We start from the raw sequence: 24,128 nt of genomic DNA, 5'->3' as shown, positions 1-24,128 counted from the left end.
AGTTGTGTAAGCCACCCATGTCACCGGTCACCTAACTAACCTTGAAAGGCACTGGAGCTACATGTACAAATAGTGGCATACAAAAACCGGTTATTATTCAACTCGACTTGAACCCGATCCGGTTTGAAATTGGTTTTGGGTCAAACTTTGACCGGTTATTTATTAGGATTTTATGACCAAAAACCAAACCTGACTCGATCTCAACCCGGTTTCAATCCCATAAAAAAACTGAAAACTCAAACCGCTTTGTAACCGCCAAGTTGGTCAAATCCAGTTGTTGACCAATTTCGGGTTCGGGTTCCGACCAGGTTTTTTTGTACCCCTCTATGTACAAGACATTGTTAATGCTTCATTAAATTTATCTAGCAGTTCGAGTGTGTATAGAATTTGTGGAAATAATGTTCTAGCTAAAAACTTCACCCACAAAAACTATACTTGTAGATGTTATGTTTTGAAAGCACATTTTTTCCCCATTCATTTAAGCATTTCAATATTAATTTGTGATCCATTGAAGAATCTATAGCTGGAGACCAAGTAATTAGTACTAATGAATTTTTAAACTGACATGTAAAACAATAGTTGAGGTGGTATGCGTCATGATGACCTATGTTCCAAAAGACTTGAAAGATACACGAATGATGATGTCAGTGGCAGGATTAACGAAACAAATTAATTCGAAAGTTCATGGGACAGTCTATATGTGATTGCAATTTGCAAGTGTATGCGACTCTCAGTAATATGCAAATAAACTTCAGATATTCAAAGTTTTGTTTTGTCTATGTTGGGCGTATAAAATGGCAAAAAGGTATCAAACATCACATATCAGAATTACCAAAATCATCCACTATTTTCTATAACTCCAATGCTGCTTTGTTTTTCCACAAACCTATCCTCCACATTCCACGATGTCTCATCAATCAGTATGATTAAAATCACGGGAACAAGTCGGTTGGATATATTTAGCAGGCAATGCAACTATACATTTTAGATATGTTCAAAGAGCATTTGGTCTAGTCTCCAACAATTGATCCTAAGAGATTCTAGTATCAGGAGTATACACATTGCTATGAATAAAAGAGAACAACAGGTAAATAAAAAGAAACTAAACCCTCGAAGGTATTACCATGAACAACTTGTGTATTCTAGACGAGCAGACCATCCTATCATTGAGCTCAAAAATGGATGCAGAATATGTTAATGAGCCTGTGACTCGAGAAGAATATTAGTGGCAACATTGACGTCGTTTCTGGCATGAACAAGAGCCTGTCTTGCCGAATTCCTATCAAACCCCATTGAAACCAATGTTGAAATAGAATCCTCAGGTGGCTCTAGGCCAGATGACACTGGAGCATGATAATTACCCTGAATCAAATAAACATGAACCATTAAAGTTGGCCATTACACTCCACATACCTATTGATGAAGTTATGTTTCATCTATATGCCATCAAAATGGGTAAAAATAACTACCATATAATGGAACAGGTTAATTGGATAAGTCGCCCAAAGTGATTGCTCAATGGCTCAATGCATACAACCTCCTAAATCAATTTATTACAGATAATGTATTTTTAGAATCATATTTGGCCCCACCTGGCATCAAAAAGATTACCCTCTTCATTATTCCACCACTGTCAGAAATTTATTTTGAAATCAGGTAATATAACTTTAGTTTTTAAAATATGAGCTTCAGAAATTGATGTGCCCACTTGGTCTTGCAAAGAAACATAATAATTATAAATTCATAACCATTACACCATTAACTGTATATTAAGAACTTCCAAACTTTTAGTCATTCTGTCAGTTCTCAGTTCTCACATGGGAACTCAAATAAGATTAGACATTACTAAAAAACTACTCTGTAAGTAACTTAACTTTGGCAGTTTGGCATTTACTGCATGTTCAATCCAATAAAAGAAATGAAGGTGAGGAAAACAGTTACCAACTTATATAGTGACTACACAAGATCCCAATAACAGCACTTGCATATATGTAAACTGTAAAGATAGGAATAATAAAAAGCCAAATACCTCTGCTTGACGAGCAACAAAGGATGGTGCATTTCTTGCCGGTGGAGCAGGTGATACACCACCGACAGATGGGAAAGAAAGGCTTGAAAAGAAGGAAGCTATGAACCCAGGGAACTGAAATTATAGAATAACAAGAGTAATAGATATTAGTCTTAGAACATTGTAAGATTTTAACAATAAAATAATGATGGTTAGATGGTTAAAAATTTTTGTATTTCCTTGTCCTTATTTGTGAGAATGATAAAATTAGCTTTTTCTAATGAGATACACGTCAAATAGACGTATACTTTCTGAACCAATCACTAATACGAGCTCATGGATCATAAAATAGCAGAAATAGTGTGAGTACAAAAAGAAAAACAATATATACCTTAAGCCTACGGATGCGTAGCACGTTTGAACGATATAGAGAACCAGCAATGATGCCACATAGGCCTGGTATTAAGGATCTTTTCCAGGATGACAATAGAAGCTGCATCATAATAAAGTTAATGATGAATGAAGAGAAATAAAATGAAGGTGGAAAAAGATAGATGAAAATTTCAGTTAGGAAATACTAGAAGTGGCAAAATGGAAAGGTCGGTAGAAGTTCAAAATGGGTCAATTTGAGTTTGACTGGGTTGGGTTTGACCAGCAAGCACCTTTTTGCGATTTCTTCAAAAAAAAATATTATAAACGATTTATGTGCTGAATAAGATTATGAACAGCTGTTAATACAACAATCCGAGGATGTCCGCACTAAAAACTAATGAAGTATTAAAACTCATTTGACTAGTAAATTCTTTGATGTAACTCATCTGACACATTTGAGATAGAACACACAACCCAAATTTACTGATTTATAAGTAAACAGGTAGGAATTAACGACTCCGGATATAACTAGCAACAACATGTAAGTTATAGGACTAAACTTCTATCTACCTGAAGCCCTGCTAAATAGACGAAAGATTTGTCAGAGAAAGATAGGCTAGATACACGGAACCGTGTCGAAACTGGAATGTCAAAAAAGAATGGTACAAATGAAGAGAATATGAGGCCATAGGGCCCAGATGTGAGTAGACTTAAGGCAGGATCTGCATAAATGAAGTTCAAACTTCAACTTAGGTTATCAGCTTCAGCAAAATAGAAGTGAACACATGGTAATTTCAAAATAAACTGAAGCATACTGATAGCTTACCATTAAGAAATGCTTGAGCACATAGCTGTAGCAGTGAAGACACAACTATAGAGAACGTGATGAATACCTGAAGACATGAATTTTCACCCAGAATAATGTAATACATTAATATATACAATTTCAAGTCCATAAACATATAAATGCAACAGTTATCGACTAATTTATAATAATATACAATACAGTTGAAGTTTCAACACAAACTTAATCACTAGTTCTTCCCGCTCATACTAACTCTCTTCCAATTATCATGCATAATGCCATGGTATGATCGACATCATTTTCATTTTGTGTCAAATAGGATGCACGTGACTAATTACTGTGGATTAAGAAAACAAAACAAAAAGTATAAGGTTAATGGGTTATGAAAAAACTCACGGAATATTTATTAGAACCTATTTGTCGTTCAAACACACGAAAGTAGTAAAGAAGATAAGCGCCAAACATCAGCTCTGGCGTAGATGAAAATGCAAAAACTGAAACAATCAGTTTCCATAACTGAAACTTCTTCAATATGTCCTGTTAGATACAAAACCATCATAGATCCATAAGTAGCTGTATTTTAACTTTTAAGATGATAATGTCATGTCTGAATATAAACTTTTGGGTGGTCACAATATCACATGATATATTAGCTTAAGTTCAATATATATTTGATGGGTAAAATTTTAGGGTCCTAATATCTTTATTTACAATATGGGTCTCTCTACTCAAGTGCAGAGCTTACTCAACTCATCTTATGTACACCACGTTCACGAAAAACAAGCAACAAATACTACTAAAAACTGTACACCATGTCTGAATATAAACTTTTGGGTGGTCACATTAACACGCGCATCTTACTTGTTGTGTACTAAATATACTAGGTTAAAAATGATGGAAATTGAATACAACTTTGTGCTTCGTTAATCATAATGTTAACAATTTTTACATTGTTTACCCATTCACAAAAGATGATTGAGCTAGTGTATAAGATCATTCCCCTTTGGTATAGTTTCTGAACATCAAATATCCAAAATTTAATGGTTGATAAAAGCAAAACATACCACTTTGAAGTTTGAACAAGTGTGTTTGGTCTAACCAAGAATAACACTATAAAGCAAGGTATGACTATCGAACCAATTGTGTAATACCATAGAAGCATAGATTATAAGGGAAACTAACAAGAACTCCTACTTAAAGAAAGCAATTACCTAAAAACTATCTAAAGGCACTAGAAGCTAACCCTTCGAGTGCTTATATCAAGTATAAAAAGAAGAAAGCATATCTCTATTGTTTCTGTACCTAAAATTTAATATTCACGTTTGTGACGATAATCTTTCTCGACACCACTAAATTTTAATAGCTTGCTAGAAACTTAAATTTTCACGACACGCCAACTCTGAAACTCACAGCGAAAACGTGGGCTACAGACAAGCCAGCTACGTTTCAGATGTACATGTGTGCCGGAACTAAAAGACTCCGAGCCAGGGAATTTCACTCTGCCATTCTCGCCTCCTAAGTAGTGCCACCTACGCACAGCATTTGGACATATTCACTAATTTTCTACAATCCCAACGGGTTCACTCCCCTAAAGTGACACGGATCCCAAAACCCGACTAATAAAAAAGTTCCTTGTTAAAACTACATCGGCTAATTGGACCTCCATCGGAAAATTGGCTAGATATACAAGTTACAAGCATATAGTAATATCGAATCGGGGTTTAACATGTACATAACTATTCACTAAAAGTAGATACATACATATATATATATACACGCATAGAATATAAAACAGAATAAGAAGCAAAACCTGATACGATAAACCGAGCTTATGAGACCGGCCTTGGATCCCGAAAAAGATGGTAAACAGACAACACGCAATTACAAATGCTCGTGTGATCGGTGCATTATCTAATCATCAAAATCAAAACAAGACATAATTAAAAAAAAAAAAAAAACAGAATTATTGATTGATTAATTAGAGAAATAAAAAAAGGGGGGGATTGTGTGACATACTGAAACCAGATGGGCCGCCGTTCATCTTTCTGTTTAACAAACGACGACGACAACGTTTGATTAATCAGTGTCGTTAGTTGTTGATGTTTTATTAATTATTAATTAAATAGTAATATTATTATAAAGAAGAAGATGGATCTGTAATTGATTGATGAAAGGTAAAAATTAGGGTTTGGTTTGTTTCACTTGTGGCACAAGCTATATCTATCTACCCCTCCTCCTGCTGCTGCTATGTTACTACTACTTATTACTAGTATTTGTTTTTTGACTTTTTGTTTTGTTTATCTTTACTGTATTATTTACCGAGTAAACTATATTTACCCAGGTAGATGGAAAAGAAAGATGAAAAAGTTTATAATTTAAGGGTTTTTTTTTTTAAGTCGAGTTAGTACTTAGTAGTTACCTTTCAAAATATTATAATGACATTTAATTGAGCAGTATGTGGAGATCGAATCACACATGCATAAGATGAAATCCAATACTCTTGAAAATTTTTTCCCCACTAATCCGCTCCTATAAATGTATTTATTGTTGGCTATATACAACAAAGATAATTTTATTGAAGTTTAATGCTTTCTGGTTTAAAGGAGTTATTATTTAACTTATTGTTTTGCATTTTTCGAGCTATTGTAGTCGATGTAAGTTGTTAAAATGGTGTACTAATAAGTGAAACCGAAGTTCTTGGCTTTTAACCTTGACGTATACTTATGTCTTCGACAATAGGACCCAAATAACCTCCACCTAACATACTCATGGAGCATAAGAGACGTCGAAAAAGATCACCGTTCGAAACATATGACTCGGGCAATACTTGTGATCGGGCAATTACATACCCACTCCCTATATACAAAACAAGGGTATTGCTCAGGATTGATCAACCATTATCACGAAGTAGGTCCAACGTTATCTTTGAATTTTTTTTTAAAGCATTGTAAATATATGAAACTATTATCTGTATATAGATTGTATGTATATATATTAAAAGATTTGCTAACTAGTGTCCCTGGTATTTAGTTATGGTGCATTAAATAAGTCTGTATTTCCTAAATTATCAAAAAAAATATATTTAATACTTATTAATTCAATCTGATAATTATCATTTTTATATAAATCATAAATACATGATTTTATATTTAACGAAAATTTGACTTCATTTAATGAACCATAACTAGTTAGCAAATCCCTAAACTAACAAACAATATTAAATATAATATTTCTCGTACCAGAGATGGTTCAATAAAACTATTCCTTGTCAGGGCCAGCCTTAAAGGATTTTAGATCTACGACAAGCATTAAAAAAATGCCCCAATCTAAGAACAATGGACCTAAAAACCAAAACATGTTTCTACCTAATATCTTAACCACCCAATTAGGATATTAGTAGCTAATTATTAAAGATATATACAGTAAATAAAATATAATTTTTACATATATGTCTATATGTAATGTAATTTAAAAATTGGGCCTTTTTAAAAATCAAACCTCCAGCGGTCGTTTACTTTGCTCTATGTCTAAGCCCTATGTTTTGCGTCCATTATAAAGGAATTCATTAACCTTCATATTTTTATTTGTAAGTAATCTCTAACTCACCATAATCATTTCGTAATTGACAAAGATCCATATGAGAACCCTTATCAACACGAATCTTATTGCACAAATATGCCCTATTTACATCATTTTGGAAGGGACAACAAAAAAAAAAAATGATATACAAGTTAACTAAGAAAGACCTAAAAAACCTATATATATATATATATATATATAGGTTTTTTAGGTGTCTTAAGGAGAGAATGGAGAGAAGGTCTTATGAACCAATCAGAACGTGACATGTAGATTTAAAAAAAAACCGCGGTGGCATTTTTGTAAATAAATCAAACTTTTGTCAGCCTGGTTCTGGATCAGTCTTGGTCTGGGTCAGCTTGGGTTATGATCAGCTTGGTTAGTCAGCTTGGTTCGGTCAGATTGGTCAGCCTGGGTTGTGAGTCAGATTGGTCAGCCTAGAATCTGGGTCAGCTTGGGATCTACATTTGTGTAGATTATGTGTAGTTTTATGTCAAACTGACCCAACTCAAGCTAACCCAACCTGACCCAGACCCAAAGCTGACCCAACCTAACCCTGAGTTGATCCAAAACCCATTATCTACGTTCATGTAGATTAATCTACATTTGTGTAGATTATGTCAAGCTGACCCAACCCAAGCTAACCAAGCCGACCCAATCTGACCCAACCTGAACCAGACCCCAAGCTGACCCAACCTGACCCAAAACCCATAATCTACATTTGTATAGATTAATCTACATTTGTGTAGATTGTGTCAACCTGACCCAACCCAAGCTAACTAAGCTGACCCAACCTAACCCAGACCCCAAGTTGACCCAACCCAACCTCAAGCTGACCCCAAGCTGACCCAACCCCAAGCTAACGCAACCTGATCCAAACTGACCCCAAGCTGACCCAATGAGACCCTGACCCCAATCTGACCAAACTGATGATGCTGACTGATATGTCCATTTATATAGACATTCCCATATCGTTTCTAAGTCGTTTTAAGCTTAATTATGCGCAAATTACATGTATATTCGATGCTTTGATGGTATTGTTAGTGGTTGCAGGCTTAGAACAGGTGAAATGGTTAAAAACGGCTGTGGGATGACTAAAAGGTGCATTAGGATGGTTCATGGACGTGTACGAGTGAAGACGGAATGAAATTGACAAGTTTTGGCTGAAAACAGAGTTGGTGCGTCGCACCTGGAAGGTTGGTGCGGAGCATATTTTGATCAGAAAGTTGGAAGATGTGAGAAAACAGGGAGGTGCGGCGCACCAACCCTGTGGTGCGTCGCATATCGGGCAGAGGTATTTTTGGAAACAAGGTCAGGTGCGCCGCACCTGATGCTTGGTGCGTCGCACCTGTAGGTCGGTTTGTGAAGACTTTTTGTAAACTCTATAAATACAAGACCAAAACCCTCCCATTCGATACACATTCACTTCCAGTCGATTTTAGGGTTTCTTGAGGCACTTTTTAGCAGCTTTTACGTTCTCCAAGTTCTAGGGGTTGCTCAAGGAATTCAAGGCATTCAAACATCGATTTTCTTAGCTTTTCATTCTCTTTCGCACTTTGGTACAAGATGTTTACTCTTTCTTTTACTATTTGTGATTTATTTATGATTATGTCTAGCTAAATAACTTCATAATCCACTGAGATGAAATGACACATTGAATAATGGTTGCATAATCTTTTGAATTCAAGTTAATTGTTAAACGTTTTGTGGTAATCTTAATGTTTTGAGTTCTTGTGTTCTTATCTATTGATTCGTTGATAGTGTATGAATGATCTAGAGGTATCTAGGTTTAGGAGTGCATTATTCTAGTTAAATGGGTACAATTAATAGGTGTTGACTTGTGGTAACAAGACAATAAACAACAATAGATAATGGAATTCAAAGTGTTAACGGTTTGGTAAAATCGATAGACAAGATTGTTTACAATAATAATACAAATTCGTCAATTTAGTAGGTCTTGATAGTGAAGGTGGTAACCGGAACTTAGGGGTCGAAAGATTGGTTAATGGGTCGGATAGGGTAATAAGCTAAGTGCGCAACTATTGAGTTCTTTATTCTACCTCATTATAAAATCAACAAGTTGAATTGGTTTTAACATAGATGCAACCTAAATAATGTGTGTCATGGAGTCGAAGTGGATGATCTTTTAATTTTATTTGATATTAGACAATTCTCTTTTCGATAAATTCTTCGGAATTTCTAACTCTTTCAATCAACTAAATTTTTCAACATAAAATCAAGATGACGTGGTGTCTTTAAAAACCAAACTCTTTTTAGTTACTTAAAACTCGCTAGCTCTTTGTAGTCTTCGTGGAACGAACCTTTGCTTGCTCTAATCTATATTGCATACGGACGGGTCCACTGCCCGATCGTGTATGGTATTCGATTAGGAGTATTTTTATAGATTTTAATTTAACTAGATTTTCACACATCACTGACCAACCAAGCTAATCAGAACCCAAGCTGACCCAAACCTGACCCAACCCAGAACCCAAGCTGACCCAATCCAGAACCCAAGCTGACCCAAAACCCAGAACCCAAAACCCAATCCAAAACCCAACCTGAACAGACCCCAACCTGACCCAGACCCAAGCTGACCAAACTGATTATGCTGACCAACCAAGCTGACCCAGACCCAAGCTGATCAGAACCCAGGCTGACCAAGCTGACCAACCAAGCTGATCAGAACCCAAGCTGACCCAGACCCAAGCTGATCGGGACCCAGGCTGATCACTTCAGAAAAGTTTGATTTATTTACCAAAATGCCACCGCGCATTATTTTTCATTTTGACACATGTTGCGTTCTGATTGGTTCATAGGACTTTCTCTCCCTTCTCTCCTTAAGACACCTTCTTCCAGGATCTCTACCCTATATATATATATATATATATATAATAATTTTGGATAGTGCGACTTTTGTCATGAGATAGTATGAAATGTTACGTTCTTTGTGTGCAATGATGTTACTACGCAATGGTTTACACAAGTTACATGTTGGGACGGTTTGGGGATCGGTTAAATCACGATCAATTTGAATATAAATGTGCATAATCCATTTATATTCGACTTGGAGGTTTCTGAAAATTAATGGACATATAATACACGAATTGAATGAAGAATTAGAGACAAATACAGATGCATAACTTGTATTATATCATTAATCATAAGACTTGTTACACCAAATGTGTATATATTTTTGTGGTACGAGGTATATATCTCTACCCCGTATGCTATGGACGACTTCTATTGCAACTCAAATCATCAATTAAAAACTATAAACCAAGTCTTGTATATATAGGATGAATTGCGGGCTGGGCTTCAACTGAATTCGTGGGCTTTGAACATCTCCACACAAACTTGTCCGTCTGTGATGACATCATCACTACCTTCTGATGACATCAGCATGAACTTCAACAACATATAGAATTGCATTGCAGCGGACAATAGTTATTGTACAGAAACTCCACCAACATTACAGAAAGATTACAAGTATGAAGGATATAAAATTTCTTATAAGTGTCTGATTAGCTTGGTCACCTAATCATACTGAAAACTTATTCTTTTGCTAAACTTATCAACTTAGTACCTAAATTTTGCTGCTAAAATAAGTTAGTACACATAGTTCATCGAGATGCATTAATATACAAAAATTCGTTCACACGAGGAGGTTGTCGCATATCCTCTAAGGTCGGGATATTGTTTTTAAGGCCTCATTTTAGTAACGATAAAATTTCATGTCCCAACATGAAACCCCAATTTTTTGTCATTCTCATTGACCCAAGGAGGTTGTTCGTATATATCCTTTATGGCGCGTAATTGCTTTTAAGACCTCATATGTTTTTGAATAACTAAGGCCTCTTCTTATAAGGACTGGAGTCCTGGAGAGTCCTGACTGCCACGTCAGCAGGACTCCTTTCAGGACCCCCCTCAGGACTCTCTCTGCCTATAAGATAAATTTCCTTAAGACTTTTTCGCCACATCATCAATTCTTTTATATTTTCTTTTATTAACAAAACACCATTTAAATTTAACAAAAATACATTTTATTATTAAACAAACACATTACATTCTTTAACAATAAAATACAACACATAATTAATAATACCATTTTAAATATCATTTCATTGTTAACATACCCGAGTATATTTTCTAAAATGTCAAACTAATATATCATTTTTATAAATATCAAATAATGTAGGGTCTAAATTATAAATTTGTTTGATAAATAAAAAAATATGGATTTGATTATCTCTATCTCTTTCATTGCCATCCAAAGTTCCAATTTCCAAACACTGCAACTTCTATAGTTCTATACATACAATTTTCTATTACCATAATAATAATAATAATAATAATAATAATAATAATAATAATAATAATAATAATAATAATAATAATAATAATAATAATAATAAATAATAATTTATACAACCCCTACCCCACACGCTACCTACTCTTATGCGTCCTTCATAGTCTCTGGGAGGACTCTCGCTCGAAGACGCAAGGCTAGGACTCTCCATGCCAACAACGTCCTGCGTCCCAAGCCATGAAGACGCTCGCATGGACGATCTATAAGCAGAGGCCTAATTGAGATTTCTAACGAACCACTAGCCAACCATTTTATCTCCACTTTTCAAGAAAGGAAACCCATCATAAGTGAACGAAAAACCTTCGAGCCAAATATAAAACCCCAATATATTTTTGTTATGTGTAAGACTTAAACCCATGATCTTTTAATTATTAAGTTCACTGAGTATGTCAGTTTAATATATTTTAAATTATCGTTGGATTTTCAAGACACAATAACTTCCACTTTTTGAGTCGATGCACTTTTATTGGTATAGGATTTGAACATGCCAACTAATATCAAATGCAAATTATGTCCGATCACTAATACCAACACAATTCTCTATCCCAAAAACCTCAACGTAGTTCCAATTTGAAACTTTACAAAACGAGAAAACAACAATTCTCAACACTATAATTGCTCACCGGAATGCTATGGAGATAAAAGCTAAGGGTTTGATCCTTACTTTGTAGGATCTTCTTAAATCAGTACTATTTCTATCTTAGGGTTTGTGAAATATTGTTTACATCTCATTTTTTATTTTCTATATATAAAACTCAAGTCCAATACTAAAATTTAGCTTAAAAAATGCTTAGTTGGCACATCTAAAATCCTCTCATTCTCTAATTTATGTTTAAATTAATTAATTATGACATCATAAATAAATATTTAAAAATACAAACAAACTGAGTGCCCGTATGTTAGTTTCCACCGAATTGTATGCAAATCATATCATATTTTGTTTGTATATATTGATTATCAAGATAAGATGATTGTTGTTACATATAAATTTACAAATCTCCATATAACTAAATCCTAAACTTATTGCATAGAACTAATTAATCAATTTAAAACAACCGTAACTTATTAAACTTATGTCATGTTCAAGACATATTGAGCTTATTAATAAAATGAGTCTTATTAAATATAATCATTGAGTCTAATCAGTCTATAGTTAAAGTTTATAATTTAATAGAGTAATATTTAATAATGTGTGTTTAAATTGGTATGGTAGGTACTATACACTCTATACTTTTATACACAGCCTTAAGGCTTTACTTTAAAATTTCCAAATAGATTTACTATATCTTTAGCTTCTTTTCCGTCTCCTACATCAACCACCAAAAAGAACAAAAAAACCATACTGCTTACATATCAAAAATTCATCTTTGACTTTTATGATAAAATTATAACTATTTTATGTACTTTAATTACAACTTATGTAGCTGTCATTATCAAAAACCAAATTAAATATATTATTGTAATTGAAAATCCTTCAATAATCTGATTTGCATATTTATATATCATTCATAATTAGCTAATAACTTGCATAAAAAACATAACCAATGAAAAAAAGATATACATCTGATAACTCATTTAAACGTAATAACTCAACTAATTAGAAGACAAACCAAACAAAACATATAATAACACGTCAAAATGTGTTAAAATTTTCTATTATTTGATCATATTTTTAATTTATTATCAGTATAGTTTTATATTTTGAACTTTTTTATTTGTGTTTTATGTTTTAAAATAAACTTTAATGGTATGCTATTATAAATTTATGTGTATTACATTGTTAGCTTTGTAGTAAAGTTTTTATATTTAACATTTACGTTACAATTTCTATAAATATATTAAGTTATCTTAATATTACCCGGGTGCTTAAGCTAGTTTTTCATATATACATTGTTAGAAACGGTATCCAGGGTTACTTTAATTACTTGATTTTGATTTTCTAATAAATTAGAGGGTGTTCATTGTCATAAGTTAAAAGTTGAGGGGGGAAACATTCATTAGTTCAACAAAAAAAAAAAAAAATCATATCCACGCCACACGCACACACGACTTTTGTTATATGTTGTCTCTCATTGATCGAAGGTAGAAAAAGAAGCTGGCTTGAACTGAACTACCTATCATCTAAAAAAAAAAAAAATCAATTAATCGGTAATACATTCTATGTATTAATTATAATTAATTAGATACGTACATATTAAAGATTTATTTTGAATTATATGTATTGGATCATCTGTACGTATTTTCAATGTGAATCTTGTGTAAAATTATAGATCATCATATCATATCATAATGTTCTTATATTTTAAGGTTTGATTTTCCTTTATAACCACGTACATGACATCTTTAATGTATACATTATAGAGTATGTATGTATATTATTGTTATTATTAGGGTAAAAAACATATATATGCATGCATGAATATATAACCAGCCATTCATGCTAAACCTATAAGATATTTGGGGTAATTATATAGTTCAGATTTGTTGGTAATAATTAAAAGCTTATTGAATTGGGTTTTGGCTTTTTTACTTAAATGTTTTGGTTATAATATACATACTACATATATAGTTATGATTATTAGAACTATATACGAGTATTAATTTCATAGCATGGAACTATCGAATTGGCTTTGATCGATTTACCTCCTGGCCATTTTATTTATCGATTGGCTCCTAGTTTTTGTTATATAAATATTGTAGCTATGTTTTTTTTTTTTTGTGAATATCCTAAAATTTCTGCTAGCTAGTGCAGTAGTTCACGCTTATTTTGGGACAGATGGAGTATATAAGTATTATGGTCGGACGTAAAAGATTATGGAAATAAGAATGAATTTTAATCTTGATGTTATAAAAAAACTTGAAGGTTCGAAATCTCTGTTTTTTTTTTTCGTATTTGTGAAAAGAGTGATTATAAGAACTACATAGATATCACATGTAGGTTCAATTCATATGATGAAAGTTCTTAAACAATAATAGTACCATTCGTCATCCAAGTGATAGACGATATTATATATGTATCAATGTATGTATAATTTCCTGAGAGACTGCTATATATATGTAACAAGTGTTTGATTTAAAAGTTATTCTTAGAATCATAATTTATATGAAATGAGCCAAAGCAAAAGGGACCCTCAGTGATAAAATAGAATTTAAGGTCAATGAGGAGCAAATTAACACAAGTGATCTTCTCTATCAATCACTTGAAACGATTAATTGTGTTGGTTGTTTCGCTGAAGTTTCTTGAGATTGTGCTTTCTTTAGCACTATATTCTGATATGTAAAAATATATGTATGCAATATTTATTGGACTAGATTTCGTATTTCTTTAATCGGTTCATGTGCTATTGCTAGTGCGAGGATCAATTATGGCAGATAAAGATGAGACGCCCATGCCTTCTGCAGGAAAAGAGGTGGTTTCAGAATTGATGGATCTTTGTACATAGTGTGCTATATACATATTCTATAAATATTGATTTCATGGTATCTTATTTCTTTTAGGAAGAAGTCATCAAAAAGAAGTATGGAGGTCTCGTGCCAAAAAAGCCCCCACTCATTTCCAAGGTATCCGTTCTGAATCTAGCTACAGTCTACCTCTTTCCTAAATAAAGGGCTCAACTGGTTGGGTAACGGGTCAAAATAGGTTTGGTGACTGGGTCAACATGTTACATATTTTGTCCCAAAAATTCATATCACTATTAATAATTAGTGAGTGTGTAAATGGCAAAAGATATATCATATTAACAGTAATCTACTTTCTAAATATATTCTCGGTTGAGGATTTAGACATTAAAAGTACACATTGGGCCTTTCTCAATCTATTTTCATTTAAGTTGTTTTTGTACTAGACCAGTTTGACAGTAAGAAATTAGACATAATTGTGCTATTAGCGGGTATCCACGTTTAATAATGTTAAACTTGGGATATTACCTACGGAAAAGTTCAAAAGTGGGATCAAGATAAACATTTTTTATGATATCAACATTAGAGCTTTTTATGATAGTATGATACCTACATTAGAGCTCTATGGTCATATGATACTCACAATTTAGCTCTTTCGTATTTTATACCTAACCATTAATGTTTTTAAAGGTGGATACCCGCTAATGCTTTTTTGGGATAGTTATCTACCTTTCCAAGTTAATAGCCCAAGATAATTTAATTGTCCAAAGTGATTCATTGCTTTTAATTGCAGGATCATGAACGGGCTTATTTTGATTCAGCTGATTGGGCTCTAGGCAAGGTACAACTTCTATCCTTTCCTTCATGTTAGTCTTCTTAATGAGCGTTAGTGGCTAAGATTGTAAAAGTTGTAATATAACTAATGCAAACTGGACAAAGCTTTTTACAAGTATATTATTATAGAATCCTGTTTGTAATACTGCTGCTTTTCATTTATCTAAAACTAAACGCTGTTGGTGACAGCAAGGTGCAGATAAGCCGAAAGGACCACTAGAGGCTCTCCGACCTAAATTACAGGTAATTGAGGTGTATGAATTTATCATAATGTGCTTGAAACTGCTATGTTTGTAAGTAAGTTATTGCCTAGGATCTATATTCCTGAATTGCTAAGTATCAGTAACAGATCTTAACTGAAGCACCATAATGATACGTATTTTCTGTCCATCTAATTGAACGGTTGGATACCAGTATTTATGTACTATTCAATAAGTTAGAGTAAAGACCGTCAGGTGGTAAAGACGGATTTTTGTAACATCACTAGATGAACTCTGATTTTTATTAGATAATTCAGAAAACAAATGATGTTTTGAGTTTAGTTTTGCATTTCACTAAGCAGCACGACTAACTTGCAGAAAAACTACAAGGTGACCAAAAAAACAGATTTACTATAAAATACGCTGGTCCTTTGTTGCTTGTTCAGTTGCGGAATTTCTGTTTATTCTATTTGAACAAAACCTGTAGGGTGCATATATTAATGAAGGTGATATGTTATTACGGTTGTGGTACTGCAGAGAACTTTTTACTCTATTTGTTTCTTTTCTATTTTCAATAAAAAATAATACTTATTTAGAGGGAAGGTTTTTGTGCAGGCATCTTGAATAATGCTCTTGGTTATGAGTTATGACATTCAGTTTGTTTTGTCTTTGATGTATCATGTAGCCTACTCATCAGCAAACACGATATCGGAAATCTCCTTGTGCCCCGACTGATGGAGAAGGTATGCTTCATGCCTAGATTTACATGTTTAACATCTTAAATCCTTTAATCCTGACTCATGAGGCGGCAAAACAGATTATCTGGGTGGATTGGGTAACGGGTCAAAAAGAGTCGGTCAAGTTAGGCAGACACCTAAAGACATTTTCTAATTAATTTTTTTGAATTTTAAATATAATTCAGGTGTTATTTGTAATTGCACAACTACTTATTCAGAAAACCTATGTAAACCTTCTATTCCCACAAGCTCTTAGTTGAATAGTTACCTCGAATACCATTAGACCAAAGACCCGCTGGTTTTAGTATATCTATCTTACATATGCAGCTTACGAATCGCATAGATTCTTTTCTTCTATTATTTGGTTTTACTTCGTATACATGTATATAGATTAACAAAAACACATAATAATGCAATATTAGAATATAGGAATCCTGGTATCCTGCAATGACTTTGAGAATTGTTCTTTATATATGGTGGAAACTTGGTGTCCTAATTGCTATTGTTTGACTTATTGACTTTAGATGCAAGTAACTCGCCTCCTGGAGATGCAGCTGCACACGAATGTAAAAGCGGCAATGTTTGATCGTGTGGTGGTAGCTAATTGTCTCATTCAAATAGTTTAGCTTAATCATATTTCTTGAAACTCTAGCAAGAAACCTAAGTTCGCATTGCGAAAACCTGTTTTGTTTACAGTTCCGTCATAAATGTCATGAAACCAAGAACTAGTATAGTTTGGTTTTAGTTTAGAATTGGTCGAATCACTTAAGACCAATGCTGGGCAAGTTGTATGTATATGAACTGGTTCCAAAATGAACAATGAAGAATTGACTAAAATTGAAACAATTGGGATGAATATCTAATCTTCTACAATGTAGCTCAAGTGTTATTCATATAATTTCCATAAGGGATGCCGAATTTTGAATTATCAGTTTAGGAACCTTTTTTGGAAAAGGTAAACAGGTTGTTTAAAGCCACTTTCCAATGTGCAAAGTATAACTTTTTTCATGTACAAATCATCTCCCTTTTGACAACTGTATCTAATGTTGTTAGCCTCTTTCAAAATGTTAGAAATAAGTTTTCAGACAGTTGTGACCAAAAGTAACAAGGACTGACAATGAGCCAAGCTTTTGGAGTTTCAGCAACACCTTAATCTAAAGTTTGGAATGGCTGCTTGTTTATTTGAAGTGTGAAGAGTAGATGGTGTTTTGGTATTACTAAACAAGTTTTTGGAGTGTACATGGTATGACGCTCTATAAGTTGGATCAACAAATGCAAACGGAAGACAAAATCCGTCTAATTAAAAAGCAAAACAAGATTTGAGAAGCTCATTCTAAAGCTTGGGTTTAGAATATGTGCTCCCAACAATGAAGTAACCTTAGAGAACATTACTAAGACTCTAAGAGGTATAGTCAAGTAATCTTACACAGGGTTTCCAGTACTCGTGTAATGACTTAGGTGAGTGTACCATCGCACATGAAACCATCATTAACATTCAGTTTCTAGCGAAGAGTTTTAATCAGTAGAGAAGACTTCATGGTCCTTTGAACCCAACTGACCCTTCCTTAATAACCAACATCATTCAATCATCACATCCTTTTAGAATTTAGGTACCACCATAGGGAGGGAGTCGAGAATAGGGATGAGACGAAAATCCAAGTTCTAAGTCCCGTCCCGGTACTGTCCCCATCCCGGTACCGGGAAGTTGTACCGAGTCCCAAGTGAGATCGGGACCGGTATTGATTTTTGATGGTTTTCGGGGTTAGGATCGGGAAAATCCCGCAAGTTACGTATAGGATTTCCCAGTCCCGTTCCGGTCCTGTCCCGATCCCCCCTTATATAGGATTGGGACCGGTACCACATTTTTTGTGATTTTCAAGACCGGGATGGGAGCGGTCCCATGACAATCCCTAGTTGGGAACATATCTGGAATCGTGACTTATTTCTAGCAAAGTCCTCCATAGTGATCCCACAAAGCATTTGCAATTGTATTGAGACCTTCATCTCTAAAAGAAACTAAAATAAACGAATTTAATGATCATCAAATAATAATAATAATAATAATAATAATAATAATAATAATAATAATAATAATAATAATAATAATAATAATAATAATAATAACTTTCAAGTTTAGAAAATGTATTCTCAGGCCGTTAAAAAAAAAGAACAGTGTATACTCTCAACAATGAACTAACCTTATGGAACATTATTAAGAGGTTTAGTCTAGTGATACCATACGAGCCTTATAATTCATGTAATGTCTTAAGTCAATGTACCGTCGTGTATGAAAACATCACTAACATTTCAGTTTCTCGTGAAATTGCTCAATCAACGGAAGAACTTTGCTCTCATGGTCCTTTGAACTTCACTGACCCTTCGTTAAGAACCAACTTCAGACATAGATTTTAACTCGTGACCTATTTTTAACAAAGTCTTTCAGATAATCCCAAAGAGCATTTGTTATAAGAAAATAATACCACTTGATTTAGATAATAAACTAAAATAAATGAATTTACTCGACGAACAATAATAAAAGTAAAGCGACATAGTTCGTTAAATATTGGGATTATGCAAAACGCAAGATCGTCATAAATATACAAGCTAAAATGATATTATCTCGATACGTTAACAGCTTGTGTACTTGTGAAGTCATGTTGGCTTGATCGCCGAGAAGATCTCAATTTGATATCTGTTATGCTCGTCATTGTCATTCAGTCATGACGACCATTTTCATGTGTAGGGTCAACTTTTACTCCTTAGTCCCATTGTTCCCACCGACAGTTTCAAAAGTAAATTATTAATCTTTAATTTTCATTTACTCAAATGAGGACCTTTATTCTTTAATTTACTAATGCTTCTATGTGTTATGTAATTAATTTCAGTTAAAAGTTAATTATTTTGGAATTAGTTTGGTATCCAAACCATATATCCAAACCTTTTTTGGTATTAGTTTGGTACAAACAAAAAATAGTAAGACAATTATTTTGAAAGAAGATAGTGTATGCATGAATTGAAAGACAAGCTTCGACATCAATGTACAGCCATGAATGATAAATATTAAATTGTTTGAAACTATACAAGAAAAATCATTTGGTAATCATGAACGAATAATGGCTAGATATGAAAATTTCTGGTACCTCACCCAGAATCATCCCTTTTCCCATTATTTGATCGGCCGAATAGCCTATGCAGTCACCATTAGTAGCTACACAATTACTGACCCTAGATCGGCCGACTAACCTATGCAGGATCAGAAACTTCAGGAAGTAGTTTCAATCCGCCACAACCCAAATCAACACAAACTCATTTTGAAAAGCACCATCTATGTTGCACAGCACATTATAGATAAGAAAATTGTACATCGGCAAGCTAAAGCAACGTCACCTAATAATCAAAAGAAAAAAAGGGGCTACTACATGCCCCAATCCCCATACAAAAGTTGATGTACCAAAAGACTACATTGCAAAATAAACAGGGTTTAATTATGACCTATGCACCTGGTCCTAATACTTGATAAGAATTTTGAACTGCACTGGGCAAACTTCATTTCATCTTCACCTACAAACTACAAACTCTTCTGCTTCTGTCAATAAGAAAAATAACGAGTTAAATCCAAGACTTTTCACCAGTAAATTAACATGCAGGGGTAAATGGCCTTTAAAAAACACAAACAATAAATAGTAAACGAAAACAATACATGTAGAACCAGGACATATATTTTAGTCCATTTTGCAGTTCTATTTGACGGCTCAAGTACTCACACACATCGTTTAAGTAAAATTATATTTTTTTTCCCCTCTACATTTACTGTTTCCATGGAGGTCATTACTCATTAGTAAGTTTTCTCTAATTACTACAGATTCTTTACACTTCATTACTCATCAATGCTACATTTTTCTTCCTGCCTTGTTTCAACACCGAAATGTTAATATGTAAAAGTATTCCTTAATGTGAGAGATAATAGTCTGTTTTTAATTATTCATTATCTTGTGAAACTGTGAAAGGATGCACTGTGTCTATAAAATTAGTTAAATTGCGAGCTAATGATTTATAAATTTCGGTAGCAAACAGCTTAATCACAATATAGTTTCACCCTTAGGTTGGATGCCGAGGTGCGCCATGAAACACATGCAATGACTCATTTTCGACCATGGCTACTATGGCCCTAAATTAATGGGATAGCAAGTACCACGTAACTAATATCCTGACACCCCTATTTTAAGACAGTTACATGAGGCTTATATAGTAAAAGAACTGGCATGATAGATCTTTAAGCCCCAGCTTGAAGACGTTAGTATCTCATTAACTTTTAATATGTTACTTAAGTGTTCTATTATGTACTTATTGCTCACAACCACTTCATGAACTTTACGTAGTAGGAATGTAGGATACTAGGATTTTTCGATCTAATAAATCATCCCTTCAAACTTATACATTTCACAGTGCCACTACAGTTGCAGAATCTTAGAGAACCATCAAATCTTGAAAGAGAGAACCACAAGGGCCTGTACTATACAACAATTACTATGTTAATCTTTCTAATCATAGAGCAGTACAATACATGTTATGACCACATGAAAACAATCTAATAGCAGAATAAGTCTATGGTAAACAAATGAAGCAAACAATCCATAAGAAAAATGATCAAAAGATGAGCTGGAAGCTTTTAGCTCCGGAAATGACCAAACTGCGACTTTGTATAACGTTTCCAATTTTAAGGTGTTAACGTTTATAGAACGATAGTAGAAACAAATAACGATATCAAACCAAAAAGGCTATTAGCTTGAGGGGGATAAAAAGAGATAGCTACCTTCGACAAAAGACACCGTTTGACATGTGTCATCCTTGCAAACTTTATGTCAACCACTAGTAGAAATAGCCAATGCATCTCGACGATCCACAGAAACACTCTTTCCTCCGCGAGCCAGCTTTATCAGCTGATACCAATCCATAGTTATATGTTAATTCTTGCATAGGAGGAATATGTTTGATCGCAAAAAATCCAACATGAAAAGATGATTCATCTTGACTTTCACGAACAATTGGCTGCCAATACACATTAGGCGAGCAACTGTGGTTCATAAAACGACCCACATTACCCTCGTTTTTGGCACTGATGATTAGAGGAAATGGAAACTTGGCAGGTTCATCATTAGGGAAAGGTTCCAAGGGCACAAAGGAGCGAGTAGCATCAAAAATGTAGTTATCATCAAAGTCCATTCCATTTTCCGCTATCACTATGCCTGCATACTCACAAATGAAAGCTCCAGCACGTATGGGATCCCATGACCGAAGTCCCCAACCCTTATCCTTTGTTTTAAACACCTCTAGACGGGCTTTTAAACCCGCCTGGGAAATACGATTCCTGCAACTAAGAGGGCAAACACAAGATTTACCACACTCATGTACCAATGAGTTATGACTCAGAAGAACACCAAGCGAGGTATATGACATATAGCCTCCATTACTTTGAACACAAGGGCAGATGCTGCCAGGTTGGCATCCACCTGTGCAGTTGCAGAATGGGGAAGATGAGGTTGAAGAAAATGCCTTTACATACTTAAGGCTTGATGTATACGTAAAATAAGCAGGCCCCTTTTCACCATCCACTTCATTTACAAGAGAAACGGGTAAACTTTCGGATCCAGAAGTAAGGTCAGGTAAGATGACCCCAGGCCGCGTAGTAACACCATCTTTCCATTGCTGGATTGATTTCCACAATGTAAATGCTTCAGGCTGTCCAGCAACTCTAACCAGTTTGTACTTAAATATATTTACCCCAGACTTTGCTTTCTCAATCCACGACTCATGTATCTTGTATAAGCCATCATAGACATATACCTTCCCAGTTGGATGTGCATAATCCTTAAGACCCCGAATGACTCGTACCTCGTTAGCCCTGTGTAAGCTCTTTTCGAGAGCAAGGTTACCCCTAACTAGTTGCTGATCCATTTGTTGCTTATCTTTCCTCTGAACACCCCCTTGACCACTGTAAATTAGCACTTCACCATCATCACCTTCATCTTCATATCCTCCAGAGGAAACAATACTGACAGCCAATGGCTCTTCGTCTCCAGAGACCTTGACGCCCATATAATCTATTCCCGCCATACTTGGAGCATGCACTCCAACCAAACACATCTCCATACGGAAAAAGAAAATGTCACCAACATCAACACCAGGTACCGCTCCAATCCTCTTCTTGACATTCGCCCGAGCCCCTTTGGTCATACAGATAGTACCTGCCCTCAAGTCCGGACGTCGTGCTTGTGCTGAAACACCGGCTGTTACATCATCAAGTTGGGTAATCTTTCTTCTGAGCAGATTATAAACCACTACTACAACATCAACAAACTCCTTGTCACTGTTGGCCTGACGGAAAGTATCGATTTCCAAGAGATTGAAAGATCTCAACAGACTATTAACCATCGAGTCAATGTCAGCATCATAACTAGAATTCGGATTCCCCGCTCTAGTTTTTTTGCGAGTTACCGACTTTTTCTCACCAACACCATCACTGCCAATATCCATGTTCCCATAACCATCACTTTGACTATAATCATCCTCATCTAAATCTGTACGACTTCTAGTACTCCTTCTAGACGACCCAATATCACCATTTCCTGCAGCTGATACCGGTGACTTGAAAGAATTTATAGGAACTGGTGAGGGGATCGGGTAAGCCCTTCCATGACCTGGTTGTGTTCCTGTACCTTGTTTTGGAGTAGCATTTGAGGCGTAAAAAGGGAAAAACGGAGCGGCACCAGGTGGGAACGGGCCAGTTGGAGGTATAGACGCAAAGTTTGAAGTTGGTGGTGCATTAGAATCAGGCTGTGTTGGGAATATCGGAACAAGACGTCTCAACGGTTTAACAGTCAAAACTGCATGCTTGTTTATTGGCCCAGTAGGAACAGAATCCGCACCCGAACTAAATGGATGTTCCATCAAAATCTTCCAAGTTTTCAAAAATAAACACTCAAAATTTTCTCAAAGAAAACCCTAAATCACACTTATCAATATCATAACCTGAAAAAGCAAATACATTTCAAAATATTTCAATAAAAGAAACCAAACCCACATTTTATAATCACCTAAAAATTTATAAAGACACAAGCTTTATACTAAAAAAAACATACATATACAAACACTCATATATATATATATATAACCACCACAACTACAACAATACCCAATCCTGCAAAGTGAAGAACAGGATGTAGACAGTCATACCTCTCCCCAACACTGAGAGAGACCTCAATATTCACTATACGGGTATTACTAAAATCACCTCAAAATTTTATTTTCTTTGAAAAAATATTAGGGTTTAATTTTCTGGGTAACAAAAAATTGGAAAAAAAAAATTTAATAAAAAATGAAGAAAAAATTAGGGTTTTTATAAGTCAAAAAAATGGTACGAAAAACATAGAGATAAAAAAAACAAAGATTGGATCTTTTTGTGGTTATGAAACATAAATAGAATAGATGTACAAAAAATGTATGTAAAGATCTATAAAAATGATTGAATATAAAAAAAATTACCTGGAATTTAGAATTTGGGTGAAGGAGTGTGTTTGTGTTTCAATAGACTATTATAATTAATTAACGCAACAACTACTCCAACTTACATAATGTTTATGTTTGTATCCGGACTTTTAATAAATTAGTCACTCTGTCCGGTTCCCACGAGTGAATAAGATACATTTCATCATTTCATGTTGTGTGATGAAGCAATAATGTTTTAGGACTAGTTTTGTTTTGTTTAAAGTTTGCAATAGTCGTAAACTTTGAGGTATTTATAAAGGATTTTTATTGTTCGGTTTTTGGT

The 24,128-nt window shown here is 34.4% G+C and overlaps 3 protein-coding genes across 3 annotated transcripts; 1 reads left to right on the top strand and 2 right to left on the bottom strand.

The window, feature by feature from the left end:
• Positions 1–926: 926 nt before the first annotated feature.
• Positions 927–5,402, bottom strand: LOC122607428 (rhomboid-like protein 20). The gene is made up of 8 exons (XM_043780399.1): positions 5,202–5,402; positions 4,996–5,096; positions 3,582–3,722; positions 3,207–3,273; positions 2,951–3,102; positions 2,400–2,501; positions 2,030–2,143; positions 927–1,362 (listed from the first exon to the last, which is right to left on the bottom strand). Exons 1-8 carry the CDS (start codon positions 5,224–5,226, stop codon positions 1,195–1,197), a joined length of 870 nt encoding a protein of 289 aa, XP_043636334.1. The 5' UTR covers positions 5,227–5,402; the 3' UTR covers positions 927–1,194.
• A 9,093-nt stretch (positions 5,403–14,495) lies between these two features.
• Positions 14,496–16,886, top strand: LOC122609178. Its single transcript, XM_043782237.1, has 6 exons — positions 14,496–14,540; positions 14,629–14,691; positions 15,323–15,370; positions 15,553–15,606; positions 16,249–16,306; positions 16,825–16,886. Exons 1-6 carry the CDS (start codon positions 14,496–14,498, stop codon positions 16,884–16,886), a joined length of 330 nt encoding a protein of 109 aa, XP_043638172.1.
• Positions 16,887–19,609: 2,723 nt separating this feature from the next.
• LOC122607380 (histone-lysine N-methyltransferase, H3 lysine-9 specific SUVH1-like) lies at positions 19,610–23,928 on the bottom strand. Its single transcript, XM_043780342.1, has 3 exons — positions 23,843–23,928; positions 21,114–23,329; positions 19,610–19,886 (listed from the first exon to the last, which is right to left on the bottom strand). The coding sequence occupies exon 2, from the start codon at positions 23,246–23,248 to the stop codon at positions 21,170–21,172; it is 2,079 nt and encodes a 692-aa protein (XP_043636277.1). The 5' UTR covers positions 23,249–23,329; positions 23,843–23,928; the 3' UTR covers positions 19,610–19,886; positions 21,114–21,169.
• Positions 23,929–24,128: the final 200 nt, after the last annotated feature.

Source organism: Erigeron canadensis, chromosome 7, assembly GCF_010389155.1.
Source record: "Erigeron canadensis isolate Cc75 chromosome 7, C_canadensis_v1, whole genome shotgun sequence".
Classification (NCBI taxonomy): Eukaryota; Viridiplantae; Streptophyta; class Magnoliopsida; order Asterales; family Asteraceae; genus Erigeron; species Erigeron canadensis.
Note: the sequence above shows the minus strand (reverse complement) of the source record. Positions and strands in the feature narration are given on the sequence as shown.

Bases quoted from the DNA above. Each gene is read 5' to 3' on its own strand.
- LOC122607380 (XM_043780342.1), bottom strand. From the start codon at position 23,248: ATGGAACATCCATTTAGTTCGGGTGCGGATTCTGTTCCTACTGGGCCA.
- LOC122607428 (XM_043780399.1), bottom strand. From the start codon at position 5,226: ATGAACGGCGGCCCATCTGGTTTCA. The intron at 3,723-4,995 runs GTTTTGCTTCTT...TGTATCTAACAG, and splicing joins AGCTCGGTTTATCGTATCAG to GACATATTGAAGAAGTTTCA. The intron at 3,274-3,581 runs GTGAGTTTTTTC...TCATGTCTTCAG, and splicing joins TAGGTTCTAATAAATATTCC to GTATTCATCACGTTCTCTAT.
- LOC122609178 (XM_043782237.1), top strand. From the start codon at position 14,496: ATGGCAGATAAAGATGAGACGCCCATGCCTTCTGCAGGAAAAGAG. The intron at 15,607-16,248 runs GTAATTGAGGTG...TGTATCATGTAG, and splicing joins CTCTCCGACCTAAATTACAG to CCTACTCATCAGCAAACACG. The intron at 16,307-16,824 runs GTATGCTTCATG...TATTGACTTTAG, and splicing joins TGCCCCGACTGATGGAGAAG to ATGCAAGTAACTCGCCTCCT.